At 39.6% G+C, this 24,642-nt stretch overlaps 1 protein-coding gene across 3 annotated transcripts in view; it reads left to right on the top strand.

Moving 5' to 3' along the window:
- Positions 1–24,642, top strand: part of LOC127436909 (prickle-like protein 1) — a 35,278-nt gene that overhangs the window by 8,808 nt on the left and 1,828 nt on the right. Inside the window, exons 1-7 of one of the 3 annotated variants that reach the window (XM_051691423.1) lie at positions 13,432–13,592; positions 17,506–17,688; positions 19,819–19,932; positions 20,701–20,835; positions 23,125–23,328; positions 23,461–23,647; positions 23,738–24,583. In XM_051691423.1, coding sequence (XP_051547383.1) covers positions 13,578–13,592; positions 17,506–17,688; positions 19,819–19,932; positions 20,701–20,835; positions 23,125–23,328; positions 23,461–23,647; positions 23,738–24,583 — 1,684 coding nt within the window. In that variant the 5' untranslated portion in view covers positions 13,432–13,577. Of the gene's footprint in view, positions 1–13,431; positions 13,593–15,356; positions 15,862–17,505; positions 17,689–19,818; positions 19,933–20,700; positions 20,836–23,124; positions 23,329–23,460; positions 23,648–23,737; positions 24,584–24,642 lie in introns of those variants that run through there. The other 2 variants (XM_051691425.1, XM_051691426.1) reach the window with 2 other exon arrangements.

The following is a 24,642-nucleotide window of genomic DNA, read 5'->3' as shown; positions in this document are numbered from 1 at the left end:
TATCATACTCAAAAAGACTTGAGGCTGTAATTGGTGCCAAAGGTGCTTCAACAAAGTATTGAGCAAAGGCTGTGAATACTTATGTACATGTGATATATATATATATATATATATATATATATATATATTTATTTTATTTTTTTAATAAATTTGCAAAGATTTCAAACAAACTTCTTTCACATTGTCATTATGGGGTATTGTTTGTAGAATTGAGGAAAATAATGAATTGAATCCATTTTGGAATAAGGTTGTAACATAACAAAATGTGGAAAAAGTAAAGCGCTGTGAATACTTTCTGGATGCACTGTAACTGTTTTTGACATTAGGGCAGGTGTGATATTGTGTGTCCAGATTTCTCTTTGCCTTCTCCGATTACTCTCATGTGAATGTCATGCATTCCCAAGCCTACACTAATCAGAACACTTAGCCAAGTCCCATACTCAGTCAGTATATTGCTGTTCAATTGTTCACTAATTAAAAATCAGATACAGGACCTCTATTTCTCTCTCGCTTACACAGTAACTTTGTGAGATCTCTTTTATTCTCAACGTATTTCTCGTTGCAGACAGTACAATAAAATATGTGGCCTAGTTAATGCATGTGACACATTGAGCAATGGTGCTCATGTGGGCGACACAAGTGCAGATCTGGCAAGCAACATTTCCTGATCCTATTGCCCTCTCTTCTCCAGATCATTTCCTGTCCTCTCACTATCCCTATGAATAAGCAGAATAAAGTAAAACAAAAAATAATAATAATTTAATTAAAAACATCTATAAAATTTTAGGCACATGCAGCCTACTGAAATTTGTAGTATATTTCTTTAAAGGGGTCATGACATGAGGGATCAAATTTTCCTTGATCTTTTGACATACAAGATGTCATTGTACTATAAAAACATACTGTAAGAAGTTTCAGAACTCCAAACTTCCACCTCACTGCAAAAAGAGTATTTGTTCAAACCAAGTTGCCAAAACGACTCGTTCTCTACTTCCTCTATATTGTGATGTCACACTGTGGTAGACATTGGCATCTGACCGCCTCCACAACTAAACATCAACGCCTACTTCACTTTATCAATTCCGAAGCCCCGCCCAGCAGCAGTGAGCAGTGAGACGGCAAGGAGTAAGCAGGTCAGTGAAGAGCAGAAAGCCAATCATAACGGGGCATTTACAGTCAAGTCTTAAAGGAGAAGCAGCACCAAAACAGTGTTTCTGACAGAGGGTCAGAATGAGGGTGGAAAATGATCATATTTTACTAATATAGTACTGTTTTTTTGTGCAAAGAACTTTGCTATTATTAAAAATGAACCTCAAGGAACATATTCTAATAATAAAAATGCATGTCATGACCCTTTTAATATTTATTTTAATACTGTAATGGATTCATTCACATGGCATGGGATGGAAGACATGCTTATAAATTGATTGTGGTTTGCTAATGAATGCTTGGGGCGTTCCAGCAAACTGCAACCAAACAGAGATTTTATTGTGTGCCTGTTTGGCAAGTTAAGGTATGGGGTTTTAATCACTTGCATTAGTAACAAGTTGTAAAGAGTCACCGTGTGCTAATATGAATGAACCCCCGGAACTTGACCGTTTGCTTTTCTAGGGAAAAAAACCCATCAGGACGAGATACATTATCTAAACGCGTTCAGCTGTGAAATGCAACATGCAAAGGCTTGTTTTGGTGTCTCATCTTTTCTGCTTCTGTGGGTTTTATTTAATGAAGTTGCTGAAATTCACACAGTATATGCGTGTGTGCCCGCAGTTTACATTGCTGAGAAACATTGCGTAATCCCCCAAGGGCCCATGACATCTGTATGTGGACAGAGGACTTTACCTTTCAATAATACACTTGTTGCTCCACAGAGAGATTTGACAAAGATCATTATACATTACACCCCCTTGACCCTTTTTTTTCTCTGCCTAATGAAATGAAATTTCTCTCTCTGTGTCTCATTTCCTCCCTCATGTATCTGCAGACCCATAGGAAGCATAAAATAATAAAAATAACAAATGAGATCTCTTTAGTGTTGCAATTGTTTCTCCTTGAAAGCAGTGAGATTAAATTAAAGTCTAAACAATGTCACATACTGTGCTCAGATTTGCCAGGTTTAGGGTTAAGAGATTTCAACATCAACTCAAACATTTCTCATCAAATTCTTCCAAGACCAAATATGCCATCCGTATGCCAATAATTGCTTTGGACTTTTAGGAGAAACATCTGAAACAAAGTTGAGACTTAAATGAAACATAAAAGAGAACTCTATAAAGTCACTTAAGCTTTGAAAGAGCGACCTCTGACCAATACAAATACGTTTATTTAAATAGATCTTGCATAAATTATAAAATAAATGCATGTCTTGTCTGCACATACAGATATTTTTATGACTAAGGACAACAAACTCTGGCATCAGTATCTATGTAAAGGGCCCACCAACTAAATTGCATACTGCCAAAGAGATACTGTATCACTACACACTGGCCACATGCCAGCAAAGGCAAATGAGTCAAAAAACAAAAAGGAAAAAATGGAGCTGCATTAAGCAACAGAGGAAGTAGCACTTCAGCCCAGACACGGAAAGGCATTATGTGCAGATTACTATATAAACTCATAGTGTTAAATTACATTTCATCACCGCTACCCCAAAGGACACTATCCTAACATGTATCAACAGCCTCCCAGTGAAAGTATAGTTAAGTTTGTCAAAAAGCAAGCAGAATACAAAGTTGGTGATTAGCTCCCTGCTTGTCGTTTTTGCAGTTTATGAATTATGGGAAGGAGGCTGGATTGTATAGTAGGGCATTGTGTGATTTAAGGCCAAACAATCAAATTGCCCTAGGTTCTAGTGTCATTACTGTTGCATACTCCCCCCCCATCCCCCCCGTACTGGTTTACATTTCCCTGTTGGCCTGGGAGAGGAGTAATTACCCTCCAAATGGGGATGATGCAAGATAGCATTCAGAGTTGCACGAGTTATCATCAGAATGACTGAGGTCTGTTTTTAGCACTCTTAGAGTGGCATGTTGGTGGACTCCATTATTTACCTAGATCGCTTATTAACACTTACTAACCGATCATTAACCAAAACTGCCATAAATGTGAGCAAAATGATTATTAAAGTACATTAACAAATGTCATTTTCATATTTTCAATCAATGTTGCATTTTCGAACAAAGTGTCATGTGTGTCGTCATAGACTGGTGGAACAATTTGTGATGCTGTGTTATAAAAAGGTGAAAATGAAACTAGTCATTTTTCAAAGATATCAATGAAATAAAACTATATGAACAATTCATATGAACTAAAACTAAACTGAAATTGAAAATCATATCACAAAACTAAATAAAAACCAGTGAAATTTTAAAAACTATAACGACCCTGTGCAGGCCACATCAATGTTATCTGAAATAAGTGGGTGAAGTTCATCGACCACATTAACAGTCAATGATCTTTTCATCTTCACCCGGTAACTGCATGCCAGAAACTGGTGCCAGGAAAAAACAACTAATGAACTAGCAAAACATATCGGCCTCATTGCTTCAACATTTTGCAGTGTATCCTAGCTAATAAAAACAAATCGCATGGACTTGTACCTCTCCTTATTATTCCTGTCTGTTGTGCTTCCTCTGTGTGTCGGCCCGGGAATAAAATCTCTTTAATAATCACAGTCAGCAGTATTGGGAGCAGATGTTCTGTGTTCGTTTGGTATGAGGCAAATTATTGTAATTATGAGATGGAGAGGTAAGGGGTCGTTGCGCTCTGTAGAAGCCCAGTCGAGTTTGAGGAGGGTTGTTGTTGGGCTGGGTGGTCTTCAACATTCTACATTTGGCCCTCAAGACGTTTTTCAGACCACCGCGAATTATACTTGAGTTTGTGGTTGAGGGAATGGAAATTACTAACATTAAAATGTCTGTTTTCTCAATAAGATAACAGATACACACACACAAAATATATTCATTTACACATTAAAAATTGACTACTGCCTTGTACTGTCTTTAAATGATGCTAATTTAAATAAAAAAGTAATCGTTATACAGTATTTTACTGTTATGCAAACTTGTAAATGTATGGGGGGGATTGTGCTTAATTTTCATTAAAAAAAAAAATATTGTCACAATGCAAAAAATCTTAATGGAACCAAAAATATACTTCATTTTCTTTATAATAAATATAATTTATTTATATTTTTATATAAATATATAAAATTATATATGTCTATTTAGCCTATAACTCTTTTTCTATTAAAATCTATTGCTATACATTTGTGTGGAAATCTGTTTCAGTAATGTTGTCCTGCTGCATGAGAAATATGGATTATATAACACAATATGCTATAAACCCCTATGGGGTTAACTTAGAAAAAAGACAACATTCAAATTCCTGGACCTACAAAAAAATTTGATATGATTGTCTTTCTGTTTGAAACTGAGTTAATGTCCAAGGGTTTTAATCTAGTTTGTGTGAAAACCATAAAAGAGCATTATCATACAACATGTCTCTACTAATAACAGCAGTAAAGCTTGCTAATCTAACCTTTTTCCACTTGCAGACTATTCAGTGCCATTATTGCAGTGGAACGTCAGCCTTTTTATTAGGCTTTGCAGCCCTGTTCTATTGTGAAGGTGTCTTGAAAACACCCGTGGACATTTTTGGACACACAAATTTGCCATTTCTTTTATGACCCGATATCTCGCACTATCTTGTGTCTTTTTTACTCTACTGTGACTCAGAATATTAACACAGCAGTGCAAAAAGCTCTAAAGCAGATCTTTAAGCATTCATCTCTAAAGATTGCTGATGGATATACTACTTTACTTGGAATGGTTGAGTCTTTAGTCAGTGTCTGAAAGTCAGTTTCAATTCAAATTCAAACCTCAGAAGTGAGTTCAGTAAGTAGTATGCTGAATATGAATGGATGGATAATGGGTGTGAATTAGGACTTTGTGAACGGCAGGGGGAGTGAATGTGTGATTTGCACTGTATGGACAATTGAGGGGCAATGACGACACTGGCAGCCATAGTGCTAATGCTTATCTAAGTTCAATCTAATTGTTACACTTGTAAAGGGTGAGGAAGTAATTTGGCTGATTCAAGATCAGTGTGGAGTGGATGTCTGTTACCCTGAACATATTTAGTGTAGGGCTGTCAATCGATAAAAATGTTTAATCAAATTAATTACATGGTATGCTGATTAATTAATTGAATTTATCTCAATTAATCGCATATATAAATATTTGCTGGGAAAGCCCCTCAAATAACAATAATTCAAAAAATAATGATTAAATAATTATAAATAAAATACTAATGCAAATTATAATTTTAAATATTATCATTGAATTATTTTTTATAATATATATATATATATATATATATATATATAATAAAATAATTCAGATAATTAAAATGCATTACATTTTTGTGGCAGATGAGTAAAGCATTGATTAGACAATACAAAAATTGTTTTTAGAATCCAATATATTGTTAATTTTAATATTATTGAACATAAGCCAATCATTGGCCTACAGTGCACAGTAATCCATTTTGCAATTGAGTTCGTCAATCAGTCCAAGATTTATTATAAAGGTGCTTGTCTAAGGACGCGTCAATGTACACATGCGTCAGATGGACGCTTTTGGAGCGTCTCAATTTGGATGCCTCGCATAATTAACTTACCATTTTTAGGTCGCTGTGCCAAGTTTAACATAGTTTAAAACTAAGAAAAACATGTCTTTTAGATCCCCGTGTTCAGATTTGCGCTCCATCAAGCTGTATTTGAATGCAAGAATGAGACACATCTTGTGCTGTCATATGTGTGTAAGTGTGGTTTGTTCCCTGTATGAGCTGCGTGTTGATTATACAGCTGGAGTTTCACTTACTGCCCCCTGGGGAAAACAGATGGTATTTCAAGCTTGCATTGCTGTGATGGTAGGAATATTTCTTAGTACAGTCCGAGCCCAGGCACATGATTAATTACGTTAATTCTACAGCCCTAATTTAATGTCACAAAAAGGTGTTCAATACAAACACTTGTTGAGGTATGCTTTTGTTTTACCACCTTTTGGCAAGCAATGTCATGGTTTGAAAAAAAAAATTTATGTGACCTATTTATAATGTCCTTATTTACCAGGCACACGGAAGTCTAATGCAAAGGAATTACATTACAAAAATAATCATGCAGGCAGTAAAATATATGTCAGTGTAAAAAAGTCTGTGTCAGTGTACTGGAAAGCCCTCAAAAGTATATTCATTAACACTACAGACATGTAACATTAACATTAACCTCTTCCTCCGCTCTCGTAGCAGAAGCTACAGAAGTTAGTTCACTCTCTGTCTCTGTAGCGGATGTATCCCGATCCTTCCGATGGGTGAATATCCGTAAAGCCACGGGTCCAGACGGCATTCTGGGCCATGTCATCAGAGCGTGCGCGAACCAACTGGCTGTTTTTTTTTTTACAGATATTTTCAACCTTTCCCTCTCCTTGTCACATGCTTCAAAACGTCCACCATTGTGCCTGTGCCAAAGCAAACCAAAATCACTTGCTTAAATGACTGCCATCCTGTTGCTCTGACCCCCATCATCAGCAAATGCTTTGAGAGACTAATCAGAGATTACATCTGCTCTGTGCTGCCTCTCTCACTGGACCCATTGCAGTTTGCTTACCGCTACAATACACACTGCTCTCTCCCACCTGGAAAAAAGGAACACTTATGTGAGAATGCTGTTTGTAGACTACAGCTCAGCATTCAACACCATAGCGCCCTCCAAGCTTGATGCAACATAGATACAATGGCATCATCAGTGGAGCAGTTATTGCGGTAAGCAAACTGCAATGGGACCACAGACAAGGAGAGGGAAAGGTTGAAAATGTCTGTTAAAAACCAGAACCAGTTGGTTCGCGCACAATCTGATGACGCGGCCCGGAATGCCGTCTGGACCCACGGCTTTACGGATATTCACCCGTCGGAAGGATCGGGTTACATCCGCTACAGAGACAGAGAGTGAAATAACCTCTGTAGCTTCGGCAGCGAGAGCTCTCTCCGCGAGGGCGGTGTTATTTCCCTCAAAACGAGCATAAAAATTATTTAGCTCATCCGGGAGAGAGGCAGCGGTGTTCACGGCGAAGTTTTTATTCCCTTTAACGTCTGTGATGATATTAATTCCCTGCCACATGCTTTTAGAGTTGGTGGTGTTAAACTGTCCTTCAATCTTGTTCCTTTACTGGCATTTTGCTGCTCTGATAGTTTTGCGGAGGGCATAACTGGCTTGTTCATGCTCCTCCACGTTCCCGGAATTAAAAGCGGAGGTCCGTGCATGAAGTGCCGCGCGAACATCGCTATTAAATCCAAGGTTTCTGGTTGGGGTAGATCCGTACTGTTTTGGTCAGAACAACATCCTCTACGCACTTTCTGATGAAACACATTACGCTATCAGCGTAAAGCTCGATGTCGTCATCAGAGGCGGACCGGAACATCTCCCAGACCACATGATCAAAACAGTCTTGTAGCGTAGAGTCTGATTGGTCCGACCAGCACTGGATCGTTCTGAGGGTGGGTGCTTCCTGTTTCAGTTTCTGCCTGTAAGCAGGCAGAAGCAGAATGGAAGAGTGGTCCGATTTGCCAAATGGTGGGCAGGGGAGGGATTTGTAGACATCCCGGAGAGTAGCAATGGTCCAAAACCCGGTCCCTTCGTGTGTTGAAACTGATGTGTTGGTGGTATTTTGGAGCGACTGATTTGAGATTGTATTTGTTAAAGTCCCCGGTCACAATGAACGCGGCCTCAGGGTGCGTGGTTTCCTGCTTGCTTATAATCCCATACAGTTCCTTGAGTGCCTGGTCTGTGGCGGCTTGTGGCGGGATGTACACAGCTGTGAATTCCCTTGGTAGCCAGAATGGTCGACACAGAAGCATGAGAAATTCCAGATCAGGAGAGCAGAAAGACTTGATAGAATGTACGTTCCTCTGATCACACCAGGATTTGTTGATCATAAAACATACACCACCACCTCTGCTTTTACCTGAGAGGTCTTTCGCTCTGTCCGCTCGGTGCACGGAGAACCCTGCGGGTTCGATGGCTGAGTCTGGAATCTCTGCAGACATCCAAGTTTCTGTAAGGCAGATAATGCAGCAGTCCCTCATCTCTCGTTGGAAAGAGATCCGCGCTCTCAGCTCGCAGAGCTTGTTGTCCAGAGACTGAACATTTGCCAGTAGAATACTGAGTAGCGGGGGTCGATTTGCGCGACGTCTTACTCTGATGAGAACGCTGGCTCTATTTCCCCTTTTCCTTCTACGTTTCTGCGGCCGGGCTGCCCAGACAAAGGGCTCCGCTTCTGTGTTTGTACAGTCGGCATTGAGGAATTTGAAGTCCAGTTTACGGTGTGCAATTGCAGAACCAGTGTCCAAAAGTGTTTGTCTGTCATAGACAATAAGGCAGACAACATCCAAGACAAAAAAAAACGTACGAATTATAAACAAAACAAACAAAAAACTACAATGTTGTGACGGAGCTCGCAACGCAGCAGCCATACTCGGTGCCATCTTGAGTCTATCTATCATACAGCATGAGACACATTCAGTCATTATCAAATCAACAGAGCAATCAGCATCCTGCAGAGCCTGCGATGGGGGACATAAATTATTAAAGCCTGAGTGCAGAGAATGCAGGGAATAGTTTGAAGTTGAAGACCCTAGCTGGACAACATTCTGCATCTTCTTTTACACAAACACGACCCTCTATGCTTATAAATGTGTTGATTTTTTTCTGTAATTGGAGCAGCTGGATGCAACCAATTGTGCCACAATCCATTAATTTGATGCCTTGTCATTAACACAGGAAAGAATGGAGCGAATCTAAAGACTAAGAGAGATGAGCAGAGGGAACGAGGTGTGTGCATGGGTCAAAGGCCACTGGAAAAAAACGCATCATTAGTTAGGTCGCACTGACATGTGAATGCAGCAGGACAGCATCCATTCTTAAACACTTGTCAATTGGCGAGGCAAAGAGGTGAAATATGCGTTATCACATATAATGGTTTGGCAGGGGAAGGACACACCATTTTACTACGAGAAGAAGAGGATGTGAACTTTAGGTGTTTTGTACGTAGCTTCCTTTTCCTTTCGTGTAGAGGAAACTGAACTGTACAGGACTTGGGGTAATATACTGCAACTTAAGTTTTCTAAGGAAGCAGGAAGAGGTGTGCTGTCCCACCATTTACACATGCACATTGAAGAACTTGCTCGAGGAAATAATGGGGACGTTGTCTGAGCAAACATCTGCAATAACATATATAGTAGCCCACAAAAGTATTTTGACTATTAAGTCTTACTTAAAAACATAAGAATGCCATTGCATTAGATACAAAAGGACAAACCAAGTGGCATCTGCAACTTTTCGTTTTCTTTTCAATTATGTTTAACCAACAGCAGCCAAAATTTTTTTTGTGGATGTATACAGTAGTTGGATGCATCACATTAATGTTGGAGATGTTAAAATAACATTTGACAATCAAAAAGTGTCCAAATAATTTTGCCTTGATTTTAAACAGCATATACACTGTATATTGTTTTATACTTTAAAAACTCAACAATAAAAAATTAATAAAAAAAATTCTTATCAAGAATTGTTTAAAAGGTTTATGCAATTTGTATTTAAAATAAATGTATCAAATTTGGTTTAATATTTGCTATCTATTTTAAGTGTGACTTAAGTGTCTAAATACTTTTTGAGGTCAGTGATTGGACAGTGATTGTTGTTTTCTTTTATTAGAATTTTATTTTCTCCAGGATTTATTCTAGGGAATTCCTACTTCTGTTCTCCATTCTTAAGCCATCACATGCCAGACTTTACCTGCTAAGGATCATGCGGTTCATATTTCTTATTTCTTACAAGGAATCGCCATGGCATTTTCTGCCATTTCTAAGGTGTTCTTGATAAACATCTTAAAGAGGGAAAGGACTTTTTAATAAAGACTATCCTTAAGGTTAAGAGAGATGGTTAAGTGGTTCTTATAAATTTCAGCCAAAAACTGTAGAGGAATACATTTTGTTTGGCTTTCTTTCTTTGCTATCTTAACTTGCTTTCTAAAACTACCTCCCAGATCTTGAACCCTAGTTTAAGAATAATTCGTCAGCTTCACTGTGATGTTAAGAATAAGTATTACTGGGATGATTTAGCGATTGTTCAGTCTAGAAGGTCTACAGGCTTAATTCAGACTAATTTAACATTTAGAGTGGAATGTGATGAAGCACTCTGCATTGGTCTGTGTAGCAATGACTTAACAGAGCTGCACATGGGGAGGGTCCAGCTTTTGTGTAGAGCATGAATGACAAAAAGCACATCTATCATTAAGATCTGCACATACCCAGAGTGGTGTCTTGGAACTCACTCTACAATCATAAAATAGCCTGAACATTCATTTTATGAAATGAAATGGATCCCTACAACATTATAGATTATGCTCTTTGACAATGCAACCATATTTCTTAGTTTCCAGAGAGAGGAACCGCATGCCTCAGTGACTTCTCCTTTGTGAGATTCTAAAAGATTTGGCAAGGAATCAACACAATAAAGTAATTGTATTTGGCTAAAGTGTGGAGGTGAGAGATGGCCATTGGGGCCATCGTCACAGTCAACACACTAGGAAGGGGGTGTGGTACTGAGCTTATGAAAATGCCTTAGAAATTGTGAGAACTGCCTATATGTACACATCTTCGTTTTGACCACAAATACATAAGTGTAAAGCACTGTGACTTGTAACATGAGTGCCAATGACTTGCAATGTTGTGGATTAACAGCACTGAATCAGTAACCATGTTTAAATGCACATCATTTTATAATTAAGGTCCATATTCTGGTTAAGACTTTATTCTGAAAAAGAACTATTGATATACAGTATCCCTGTATACATGCAACCAGCATATTCTAAATAAACTAACACATTTGTTTTCTTTTCCTGCTGAGATGCTATTGCCATTTATTATGCTGAATTTTACCAATTTTGGACAGAAAATTAATCAGCTCCTTGATTATCATCATTCATGTCCACATAACACACAAGGGTGCGATAAATTGCAAAATGCTGGTCTTTAGATTTCTTTTAATTGCTCCAAAAATGTATTTCTTCAATAGCTTGACTTCTCGCACAACTGTCTCTATCTAGTATCCTATGGAACCTGGATCCCACCATAAATTAAAAAGCAATTCTACAAGAATTCAACTTGATATTTCTCATTTGAGATTTACATCACACAATTATGGCTTCATGTCTCACAATTGTGTCTTTTTTATTTATCAGTTGTGTGATATAAAGTCACAATTGCGAGACAAAGTTGCAATTGCATACTTTAAATCTCAAATAAGAGATATTTAGTTGCAGTTGCAAGAAATATAGTCCGATTTGAAAGATATAAAGTCAGAATTCCATTTATTTTTTTCTTCTGCGGCGGAATCAAGACACTATAAATATCACCCAGAATTACCTTTGTTTGGACACATCCTGATGTAAATTGTGCAGTTGGTGGATATTCCGAAAAAGGTGTTTAAATGTTTCCAAATTTAGATTATTACAGGCATATCAGATTTTTAGAAACCAGAATATTGACTAAATCTAGCTATTGTAATCAGGTTAATGCAAAAATATATGATGCTTACAAACATAAACTTATGACCATAATATGATTAATACCGACATATTCTTGTGCATGTACACTGAAACAAAATCTATTTTTATACACTAAGGGAAAGGCTGCTTTTCTAAATGGTTACATGTCATGGTTTGCTGAGGCAGGACCCAAACGCAGAGTGCAAACAAAGGGATTTATTCATACAAAAAATAAACAAAACCAAACACAAACTACACCGTATGGGAAAAACACAGTCCAGGGCTCCAAGTACAAAGAATGGCTGGGGCAAAAATGAGCAGAACACAAGACCAACAGGATGAGAGAACAAGACGAACTGGCACAGGACAGCGCACACTAGGAGATTAAAAAGGGAGAGAAATCAACAGATTAACAGGCAGGGCAGGTGAGACAAATTAACTGATAATGGGCAAACAAGGAGGCAGGGTATGACGCAAGACTGAGAGACACTAGGCAAAACAGAAACAAAACAAAGCCATATGCTCTCACAAAACACAAACACCCGAATGGCATGAGTGCATATCGTCAGGACAATAAGGCAATATGCACTCATGCCAACCGACAGACAAGAATGCATGGAAACACCAACAAAGAAATGCCATGCACTCTCACACTAGACAAGCGTACATCGCAAAGCAAACACTGTGCGATGCACACAACAGGCGACAAACGAGACAAGACACCTCTGCGAGAGTTCGGCCACAAATAAAACCAGCATCTAAGACAGAAGTGACCGAACCCCAGCACAACGTGAAGATGGATCGCGACCCGGATGCGCAGCGCAAAGCAAGCGCAACGCGAAGCACGAGACAAGACACAAACAACTGACGTGAGTGCATGCCACCAATGCATTCACGGCAATGAAAACCAGCGTCTAAGACAGAAGTGACCGAACCCCAGCACAACGTGAAGACGGATCGCGACCCGGATGCGCAGTGCAAAGCAAGCGCAACACAAAGCACTCCCGAGGTTGCGAGAGACAAGACACAAACAATTGATGTGAGTGCATGTCACCAATGCATTCACGGCAATGAAAGATAGGACATGGAGCATGAGTATCCAGATCCCCACACCAGAACCAAAACTGGACCAGACAGGAGAGTCAGGATCCAGACACCATGCTCTGAATATGAAACACAAGACCAACCGAAGAGCACACAGCAGGGAAACCACAACTGGAAGCCATGTGCTCATACAGAGTCAAAAAAATAAAACACAACACAGACACAGAACAAGGTTGTCAAGATTCAGTCACCACAAAAACCCAGACTGACAAAGTGACAGGATCCTGACAGTTGCATAATTAACTGCACCATTCTTGTACCTTAATCTGTTCTGTGAACATATATTTCCTTGGCACTCTCTGTTCTTCCTTGTCATGACAAGTGCTGCTAAAATAACAGGAAATCTTGGACCACTGGATGAAAACAACAGGCCAACTTATGCAACTTAAATCCTGTGAGACACATTCAGTACTAAATGAACTCCTTCAGGATGTACTTGACTTTGAGTGTTTAGGGACAAAACAAATGGCTCTGTCGACTGAAGAGACTTTGCCGTAGGTTTTGGAGGAATGTGGGTGAGTGTTGTTTTGGGGTGGAAGTGGATGAATAGGCTTGAATCTAGAGTGTGAAGTGCAGGGGAGGGCCTGAGTGCAGAGGGGGCTGGACCAGGATCTGACTACATGGGGACATGCTACTTGGCACACACATCGATACATTCATTTGAACGTGTTTAAAAGGACTGGAAACAATTTTATTCTCTTTCTCTGTACAAGACAAGTTAAGTGTTTATGGGTGGTAGACTACTGTTGGTGAGACAAACTTCCAGTTAAGTCAGAATTCAATCTTTACATGACTTGTATAACTGTGGACATGCTTGCTAGACTCTTCCTTGGAAACTAGCACTAATTTGAGGCTTTTTCAGAATGCAGGATGCATTTCACAAAGGTAAGATGTTTTTTTAAATGGGATCCACGCAAGTCTGAACTAGTCTCACATTGTAAATATGAAACTCTAAAGAGTTGGCACATGACTTCTCACATTAGCAGGGCATAGAGTCAAAGCCAAACTGGTTGTGTGATAAGTAAGCTATTTGATGACAGACAGAAAGTAGCAGTGGAAAAGTAGTTTTGGCATCAGGGAGGAGAGGCTGAAATTGGTCACAGAGAAACAGGGATGGAGAAAGAGGCACTTGGTATTGCTTCAAATGTTCCTTCCATTTTTAACACTACAGAGGCCATTTACGTATTCAGATTATTTATTCTGGTGGATTTTCAGTTAGTGTAAAGGTATAGTCACCCCACAAAATGAAAATTCTGTGATAATTTACTCACCCTTGTGTAACACTGTAATGCCAACTGTTTTTGAAATCTGTTAAAATAATAGGGTCTTTGCAAGTATATTGCCACATATTCATATGGGGAACTAAACGTACAAGGTTAAGAATCGGTCACAAAAAAACCCCAAAACATTATTGATCATCCACAAATCTGAATAATGGTGGGACGTCACCTCCTAAATGTTTATGGTGGTTACGGCCCTGGATAGTCTAATAGAAAATATGTAATGGTTTATATCAACATGCCTATTAGTGGGGGTGCAGCGGGTTTCATTCATCTCCATTTTTTATCTCTGCACTGAATGTATCGATGCTTGGCAAAATCTATGCTTATTGTAGCAATTCAAACTCACTTAGCTCTCTTGACACTTTGCATTAGAACAGTTTCCTTTGGTAAGCTTGTATACCTCAGACTTGACCAAAGTGGCACTGTAAAGCCTAGGCTTTTAAAATCTCAGCCTCAGGTGGAGTTGTTGCAATCCAACCTTCAGTTAAGTCATGCTCCAATCTGTTTATTTCTAAAGTGTTTCATATTTGACTTAGTAATTCCTGGCCTGTGTTAAGAGCTCACTCTCCCCTCTGAGGTGCCAGTCAGATCAGTGGCATACATCTGGAGCGTGTTTACCTTTCTCCGCTGTTGGGACTTTTTAAAAATGACCTCGCTTGAATGTTCCTTTCCTCCAATGTACAATGTATTCCTTTGAAAACAGGGCAGAGTAGATCCACACTGTTTTTGCCACAAAGCCGCATATTGTGTCACTGCCAGAGAGTGACAAGGTGTAATGTGAGTGGTTGTGTATTTTGGCTCTGGAATTCATGGCAGCTGTCTCCTACTTTCAAAGACAGAGTTCTGAAGGAGAGAGCTTGCAGAGAATGTAGAGAGAGAGAGTTTAAGGTTGATGTGTTTAAAAGTATCCAAGTTATTTATAGAAAATGTCAACTTTTTTCAAATATTAACTACATAGGCCAAATAAATTGTATATTAATTTCTCACCTGTATTGGTCTACAGCAGAGTACACTGGATATGGATGTCAGAGTCAAAGAGGATCTATATATTGTCAAGATCTGCAAAATATGGCCATATTTCATTTTATATTACTGCTACAGTATTTTCATTTATATTAGCAGGCACCTTTGACAGAGCAACAGCAATAGTTTCAGACAATTTTAGCATTTGAAATTTGTGGAAAAATATTGTGAGCCCTCTTTAAAGCTATCTGGATACCTTATGGGACATTCATGTTGATTTTAATGTGGTCTACTCCTTTGACATGTACAACCCTTTCGAATGCTGCTTTCAAAGGTCCATATATGGGGCTGTATTGCTGTATCCGATGGTTCATTCTCATTCAAGTGTGGTAATTGTGTTTGGTTAGTGGGCACTGGTGTGGGAAATTAATTTGCATTTCCATTTGAGTGGTGTCACAGAAGGTCAGTTAAAATGTGGTCATGGTAAGGATATAATAACATTTACCATTAAAGTCTGCATGTAACGGAAGTTGCGACCGACTTCAGTATCATGGCGTATTTCAGAGTGAAACGGAATATTGAATGAGAAAAAAGAGGGCAGGGCTTGATTTTATCCACTGGGAATTGATTGGCGTTCTATACAGAAATGGAGGCAGATCTGAACGCAAGTTTACAATCAGTTGTAGAGGAATACTCGCCACCTGACACACCACCAGCAATAGCTTTCGATGGGGAAGAAGTTTGTTTACAGCAGGCGGAGGTGGACGAGGAGCATCAGATGATCATTTTATCATGGGAATCAGGCCTTATATGTTTGAGCCATTACCTTCTGAGAGTACTAACGGTAACCTGGACGTGGAGGCTCAAGAGCAAATTCACCCTCGAGAGCATCTCGATGTCTCCCAATGGTAATGCTAATTTTTAAACACTAATTGTTATTTGCTATTACTGCTGCAACCTTTATCACATTAACCGGTGTTTAATTACTGCATTTTGGCAAGTTTTTAAATAGGGTGCATTGCGTAGAACTGTAGCCTAAAACTATGTATAAATATATAGCTCGCAGATAACACAGCTAGCGACAAAAAACGTTTCTGACGAGCTTGCTCGTCACTTACCGTCAAACTTTGTGAGGTACCAACGGTGTACACTGACAGGACAGCCGTATCTGTTAAGGACCGATATTTCACAAACCCCATTTTGTGTTCTGTCCAATTTTTGAAGCATTCGCAGGTGAAATGCCTCAAACACAACCACAACATCTCTGATATCCCTCCTTCTTCGAAATGCAAAAAATCAAGCCATCGGGCCCACAACCAGGGTAATTGGGGGATTGGGAAAAGGGTTTTGGGAGAGCCACATCCTAAAACGCACCTCCTTGCCATCTCTGTTTGTTATGCGTCTTTTTTACTCACTGTCAAAGTTCAAAGCAGACTGGCAGTTGGAGGGGAAAGGTTAAAGGATGCTCTGCCCAAGCCGTCAAACTGACGTCATCAGAGAAGGAATGTCATTCCAGAGGCGAAGCTAATTTTCAGATTTTGATTGAAGATTATGAAGACAAACACATTTTTTCTGTTGATTAACTTGCACAGATGAATTGTTCACCACAAGACTAGTAGTGTGCACTAACAAAGTAAATAGGGTACATTTTGATTACATGCAGATTTTAAGAGGATATGGAAAATGTTATCAGCTTCAAGAAATCCTCTCATACATTTATGTTTGACCAAAAGACAAGAAACCATATAAAAATTTACAGTATACAAAGAAACAAACCAATAATGAGAAATAAAACTGTTATCTGTCACATAATGGGGTAAGATGTGTTAGGACTTTCCCTATAACCCAGGGCAAGTTGAGAGGGGTCTTGTGAAGCTAAAAACTCAAACAAGAAACAAAAACAACTCAACCCAAACAAGGACGTTCACACACTATATCAGCCTCATTTGCAAGTCAAAAGACTGGAATGAGGTAGGAGTGCTCTTTTCAACACCTTGGGGCCAAAGACATTTTATCTGACAGAGAGTGCTCTGAAGAGCTTAAGCATCAAGATAAAGAAGGCCTGGAGAAAGAGATACAAGCGTTTAATCCTGTTTCATCTACACTATGACTTATCTGCAACTGAGAGCTTGGTCTGAAAGACAAGACTATGCTGACATTTCAAAGCGCAATTTCCCCTAGCCATTCTCTATCTCATGGCCCAGACAGACAAAGGAATTGTAGAGGTACCCCAAACCCCACACTCGGGATCAGCACTGGACAAGTACTTCACCTGCCATGAGTAGATGTTTCGAGTAGAACATTCTTCCGCAAAGGAAACATGAAACACAACGACCATGACAAACTAACAGAAATTGACCCATTTTACCTGTACTCACCCTATAATTTGTTAAACTTATAGTAAATAGTTAATAGTAAAAAGAATTAAAATTGTCACAGGGAAAATATGACAAGCAACTTTGAAAGAATACTAATGATGTACCAGGCTAATGTTTGATTACACCCATTTTGACAACAAGAGACTGAAAGTCTTTTTTTCTGAACCTGAACAGAGCACCCATCTGATGAGTCTTGAAACTTCATCAGGGACCCGGCCCACTACTCGGGCACTACACATGGACTCGAAAGGAGCCAAAGTGGCACTTGGTTTTCAGAGGAGTTCTACCTCTGATGATGACTCTGGATGCGCTCTGGAGGAGTACACCTGGGTTCCCCCTGGATTGCGACCCGAGCAGGTATGCATTGAGGCTGTCTCAGACTTTCTCAAATGTGTAGATGTCCTACTAATATATGATAGAGCAGACATCCATAACTACAAATATAGATGGCCATATTTCATGATCTTGATACTTCTAATTAACTGCAGACAACCCAAAAGTTTGGGAAGAAACTGTTTATAGTCTGTCCCACAAACTAAAACTGTCCCTTTTTTGACTCCACAATCTATAAAGTTGTAAAAGTTAATTTTGGGCATATTTCACACCAGCAGACAGGAGCAAAAATGCTGACATTAAACACAACCACTTTGCAGTGATTCAGAGCATTCCCTCATGATTACAAAACTCTTCATTTCTTGTGGTTTTCAAATTTTTATTTATTTATTTTTTTTTTTTTTGCCTTAAGTCCATTTCTCAGCCAATCAAGGTTTGTGATATAAAACCAGCCAGTCAAGCATTTGAAGTTCGATGGCTGCCAATGCACTACCATTACACACGGGTATGAGGTTTTGCAGAGAAGTTCGAGCATCTAAACATGAATTCATCCAAGGTTTAGAGAATGCATGCCTCCCTGGCATCTAGGCCTTTTCTGCGCTATGAAACAGCTGCAAATGACCTTGCACAGGGGAAAACAGCTCTAAATGATTCTACACACTGAAATGGGCAAAGTCTGGCAAGCTCTTTGATTGCTATTAGACTGGATCTCTCAACCTTGACATCGAGCACATGTGCATGCGACCTATTTCTAACTGACAGGGTGTTGACGGGCTGCATAATGGCAGGCTGTGAATTTACAGAATGGGAAAGCACACATCATTTAGGCAAGGGAGAATTTGTATACGCCCCTCATGTACAAAGAGAAAACAACTATGGAGGCTGGAAAGTTTTAAAGATAAGGCCAAAGAAACCAGTGAACATCTCCAGAGAACACTAATATGAGCCCAAGGACAATTAGGGAGAAAAAATATTTACACATTTAAAAGTTGCAATATTTTCTTGGAATAGAAACACCATCGTGAGCAATGAGAATTAGTGATAATTGCTTCGAATCCTTCCTGCAGTGTACAAACTGTTGCAGCATTTTATTTCACCATAGAGACTAGTCCCAGCAAGTGAAGTAATTAATGGCAAAATGCTTAAACAAATGCCATATCCTTTCCAAAGTACATTAAAATAGAATTTCCACGCTTTTAATGTGTATGCTGAATCTTTAAGAATGTCTGTTAGAAACTTGTATGAATTGTTTATTTTTCTTCCATGTTGATATCTGAAACTGATATCTGCGACTTTCCCTCAATGGTTTAAAAACAAAATATCACTTCTGTCAAAGATAGTGTTCCACTTTATTGTGCTGGCCTATACTGCCAGAATTTTACATGTGTGGTTCAAGCACTAGTCTCAACAACATGGCCATTTAGAAAACCTTTTTTTTTTCCCTTGCTGTGTGCAGTAAGCAAACAGAACTGAGCCTGTATCTTGAGGTTAGTTGGCACTTTACTGAAACAAGGCAATACACAACCACTCATGCAGAACCTACAGGGGTGGAGGAGGGTCAAAAGTGAGAGTGTGTCTGGAATGATGTAGAATTTTTCTAACCCCCACCTTCTCATTTTTTTAAAACATGGAGTGGGAGGCCTAATGTCCTCATGAAAGCATTTCCCTCAGTTCTATGAAACCCACTGCAATAAGCTCTAAACGTGGGGAAATGTAGCTTGACAGCAAAAATGAAATTCTGTGAGCACTAGTAGAGGTTTAAAGGAAATTCAGGGCAATTTGTATGACAGCTCTCCGTATCAAATCCCACTCACACTACATATATGCCCAACCCCACTGCAACAGAAATAACAGTCCACATTCATCTGCACAGTAACACTCAACACAAGGGACATTCCAGCAGGCATCTATCTTTGTGTCTTTAATTATGTACTGCCCCGTAAATATCCTTCAGGGTCGCCATTGACAGTTTAAACGCGTTGTTCCTGTCAATGATATACCCGTTTCCCCCTTGTTGGGGAGACAATTGTGAGAAGCCTGTATGACAGGCTGAATGATGTAGCACCAATTGAGGCTGGTGTCTCATTTCAGCTTTCAGCTGTTGAAAGCAAATCCTAATCCTCTTTCTCTCTGTTTGCCTTCTGTCCCCAACAGGTCCAGATCTACTTTTCCTGCCTGCCAGAGGAGAAGGTGCCATATGTCAACAGCCCTGGAGAGAAACACAGGATCAGACAACTCCTCTATCAGCTGCCTCCACATGACAATGAGGTATAAGGAATGTTAAACAAAGAACAATAAAAGTGATGGAGATAACATATACAATGCCGCTAGAATGCAGAATGGTTTTACTAGAGCTGTGGTTTTCAATCCTGGTCATGGAATAAACCAATGCTGGGCACATTTGGAACGTCTCGCTTATCTGAAACACACAGATAATTGAGGATCAACTTATGAGCTAATTAATCTAAAATGTGCAGTGCTGGGGTACTTCAAGAGCAGGACTGAGAACTACTGTACTAGAGAACTTTAAAATATAACAGATAAAAAGAGGTTGAAGTGTGGATACAAATTCCTCTAGAGTTTGCATACAAAGCTCTTAAGTGGTTTCACAGAAGGGTGATCCTTTCTGCTGGCAGCACTAAAATGTTCCTCTGTGATTTTTGACACTTGTTGTCAAACCTATAACTGTGTGCTTTAGCAAATTCTTGGCATAACTGTGGGTTATGGATCTACAAGGCTCTTAACATGTGGCATCATTATTTACCTCCTTGCAGTGCCAAACAGAGCGAATTGTTTGTCTCTTGTCTTTTTGTACGACTTCCACAAGTCTAGTGTAAACTCTGAGGCCAGTTTGTGTACTTTAACTTTGCCCCAGAAATGTGGGAAATAGAATCTCACAATATTCACATCAAAAGCTTGTCTGTTGATGCCCTTTAGCAAGAGGATACAGCCTTTGATGAAATTGATTTCTGTATTACGTCTGTTCTTCGTTTAAGCACATATTTTTTTTTTTTTACATTCACTCCTTTAATACAGATCCGGTACTGCCAGACCCTTAGTGAGGAGGAGAGGCGAGAACTCCACATGTTCAGCATTCAGAGGAAGGAGGCGGCACTCGGCAGGGGAACCCCAAAACTGCTTCCAAGAGCCCTGCAGCACATTTGCGAACATGTATGTAGAAACACAACTGCTCTTTCCTTGCCATCATCAACAGAAATACTAGCCAAATATAACTTGCATACATATATTCATGGCCTTATTAAAACTCCTAAAAGTAATTTTGTCTATGTATAGATGCCTTCAAGGAACTCACTAAAAAAAAATAGACCTTAAAGGTGCAATATGTAAAAATTTTCATGTAATATTCGCCTTTTGCCAAGGTGTGAACGGCTTGTAACGCAACTTAAAAAATGAGCCCTTCCCGGACGTCCTAGGTTGCCTATTAAAGCCTGTAGACTGATTTTCATGCGAAGGGAGCGGGTCGCTTTTGCTGGGAAAATCCAAAGGATGTGAAATTTATGCACAGTAATCGCTTCTCGTCCGCTATTCAACAGCGACAACAAACTGCAACACTAGGTAATGTTATCTTAGAGATGGAATCCAGCAAACGTCTGGCTCCCAGCACAACACTGACTCCTACACAAACTCAGCGTAAGACCAAAAAAACAAAAAAAAACAACAACAACAAAAAATTATCTACTGAATCTCATCTGGCTAAGCGGGAATGTGATCGTGGTCGAGCGAAAACTAGAGTGAACATCGGCAGGGCATTTGATTCCTGGAGGGACCTACATTCGGTTTTGGGAATCAAAACCAACCCTGAATTGGCATTCTTGTTATTGAACAGGTAAGCTTACATAACTGCAAAGCATGTGAAATATAGTGCCATAAAGATTGATCTGTGTAATTTTAGCTAACTTGATCTTGCCTGCACAGTAACTTTCATAAACAATGTTAATCTGTAATTATTCAGCAAGGTAAACTACAATAATACATGAAATGAATGCTAGACAATGTTCAAGATAATGCAAAAAGACCCATTCATTAGTGTAACGTAACTTGGTTATACAGAAAATATATACATTCTATTATTATAAAATAGTGCATCAATATATCAAAATGACAGTTGTGATGGAATCACATCAATACTGAATTGTGTCAACATATTTATAATGTAGTCTATTTTATAAACAGCTACTGTCATCATCCACCAAATTTAGCTAACAGCTATTGATAAAGCTGGCTAGCTAGCTAACGCCAACATAGGCTATCGTATAAATGTAGTCAATGTATCATGCAAAGAAAAGTGATTACTTCAAACTACAGTCTCGCATAGTCAGACCTATATCCACACTTTGTTTTAGCCCTCTTCAAGCACTGGAGAGTCAAATATAATATGCAGTCTCAAAGTTTGTAGTAAAACAATCATAACTGTGCAAATTTAATTATGCTACCTCATCTGTCAGCATGATGCCGGTGAATCACATTGTCTCTTTGTACGTTATGTCATTGTTTTGGCCGATGCTCGCGTACCTATGGAATGTGTGCACGACCGCGAGCACGAGCAACAGGTAGCTGGCTGCAGTTCACTTAACGGCCACAGGTGTCATTAATAACAAGGGTTTCTGTACCTTACATACTGCACCTTTAATCAATGGTTACATTTGAAGGAAGTGACTTTAGACAGCCTATAGTTATGTATGTGATGATTAATTCTGGACCTATAAAATCAGCTAATGATGATAACAGTTCCTGCTTTATGCTACATTCCCTGAGAAGCAGTGTAGACAACTTTCATAGCAAATCAGACAACTTGTATTCAGGCAAATGGACAAATTATGGCCTAAAGTTAACCAAGGCACATAGGCAATTCATGTAAAACAATAAGGATTAGGACTTACAACCCACAATCTCTGACTGAAGACCATCTCCTTCAGGGCCTGAGTCAGCACATGTGAGCCAATGCAAAGCTTGTTTCCTATTGTGCAGACTTATAAACACAAACCAAAAAAACAAAAGTCTTGGGACCAGCATCATAATACCTCAGAAAAACAGATGTATCCCTTCACCACAAGTTGCCATTCAAGACAGCAGGACAGCGCTGTTCTTTAGTCTCTGGTTTCCATTGCCGAAAAAATCTGTGGGACACTCAACAAGGCCAACAGCCATGTAGTAATAATGGGAAGCAGCTGTGAAATGAATACTTTGGCAACACTACATTGGCAACACTGCTTTTAAAAAGACTTGTGATCATGCATTTGGTCATTCTCAGTTGGTCTTTACAAGGCCATTTTAACAGAGGTGGAGGTCCATTTTAAGTAAAACATAATGTGTGAATTCCAAACAAGAATGCAGAGTAATACAGTGTAATCCTGCCAATGTCTTACCAAAGCAGACATATGCACTACATGAGAGATTTGTCAGAAACTGATTTGAATAAAATCTTGCTTTGAACTGTAGTGTAAAGAGAACATCAAGGGTGGAGAGATGGCTGTGTTCGCTTCAAGAGCGGGCCCTGGGCCGTGCTGGCATGCAGCGTGCTTTACTTGCTCTACCTGTCAAGAGCTTCTGGTAGACCTAATCTATTTCTACCACAGTGGCAAAATCTACTGCGGTAGACACCATGCAGAGCTTCTGAAGCCACGGTGTTCAGCATGCGATGAGGTAAGCATTAAAATGACAAAATCATTCCCTTTGGAAAGGGTCCCCTTATTGACCCTTTCCAAAGAGTCAAAAAACAAAGCAATTAAATGTACCTTTTAAGAGGAATTTTGAAATTCTTCAATTTCTTCTCAGATAATCTTTGCTGACGAATGTACCGAAGCAGAGGGTCGTCACTGGCACATGAAGCATTTCTCTTGCTTTGAATGCGAGACAATTTTAGGTGGACAGAGGTACATCATGAAGGATGGACGACCCTTCTGCTGTGGATGCTTTGAGTCATTATATGCAGAGTATTGTGAGGCCTGCGGGGAAAATATCGGCGAGTCAAGTCTAGAACGATGTTTCAACAGATATAAGTTTATTGCAAAAGTAAGGTGTTTCTAACTTGATTAATCTTGTTTTTATTCAGGAGTGGACCATGCTCAGATGACGTATGAGGGTGTACACTGGCATGCCACTGACAAATGTTTCTGTTGTGCCCAATGCAAAACCTCTCTTCTGGGCTGCCCCTTTCTTCCAAAAGAGGGTCGGATCTACTGCTCTAAAGCCTGTAGCCTAGGTGAGGATGTCCATGCCTCTGACTCTTCGGACTCAGCCTTTCAGTCCGCCAGATCACGGGAATCTCGGCATAGCATACGAATGGGCAAGAGTAGTCACCCTACAGAGCAGTGTAAGCAGACACAACTCTATTTAGCAACAGACTACAGGACCTCCAGTCTCTGCGGTGACAACACGGAGACCATGTGCCATCAGTTGGAGAGACAAAACTTTGCAGAGGAAAACTACTGGAGAGACAGGGATGAGCAGGAAGCCCCCGAGGACTGTGTAGAAGATTGGGCTGAACATGAGGACTACATGACCCAGCTGCTCATGAAATTTGGAGACCATGGAGTCATCCCGACAGAGGACACCAGACAGGCTGAGCCATGGATTATAAAAGACTCTGAGTACAATAGGTCCAAACCAGAGATGAAGATGAGTAGCCACAATTTGGGTAGTAAAAAACACCACACCGATATGTATTGGGCCCAATCTCAGGATGGACTCGGAGACTCTGCTTATGGAAGCCACCCTGGCCCAGCTAGTGCTAGAAAGATTCAAGAGCTGGAAATGGATCAGGGAGCAGGGCCTGGGTTCTGGTCTGAGCCTAGACAATGGTATGAAGACTCTTTGGAGTGCATTGCAAGTGAACTCCGAAAGGCTGAGCACAACATTGGAGACTCTATGGACTCTCTAGCTCTCTCAAACATTACAGGTAGAAATATAATCTCCATCCTGCAATCTATATATCTATCATATCTTGCTTTTAATTTA

The sequence above is a fragment of the Myxocyprinus asiaticus genome, chromosome 47, assembly GCF_019703515.2.
Source record: "Myxocyprinus asiaticus isolate MX2 ecotype Aquarium Trade chromosome 47, UBuf_Myxa_2, whole genome shotgun sequence".
Lineage (NCBI taxonomy): Eukaryota > Metazoa > Chordata > Actinopteri > Cypriniformes > Catostomidae > Myxocyprinus > Myxocyprinus asiaticus.
This window is presented reverse-complemented; position numbering and strand designations above follow the sequence as displayed.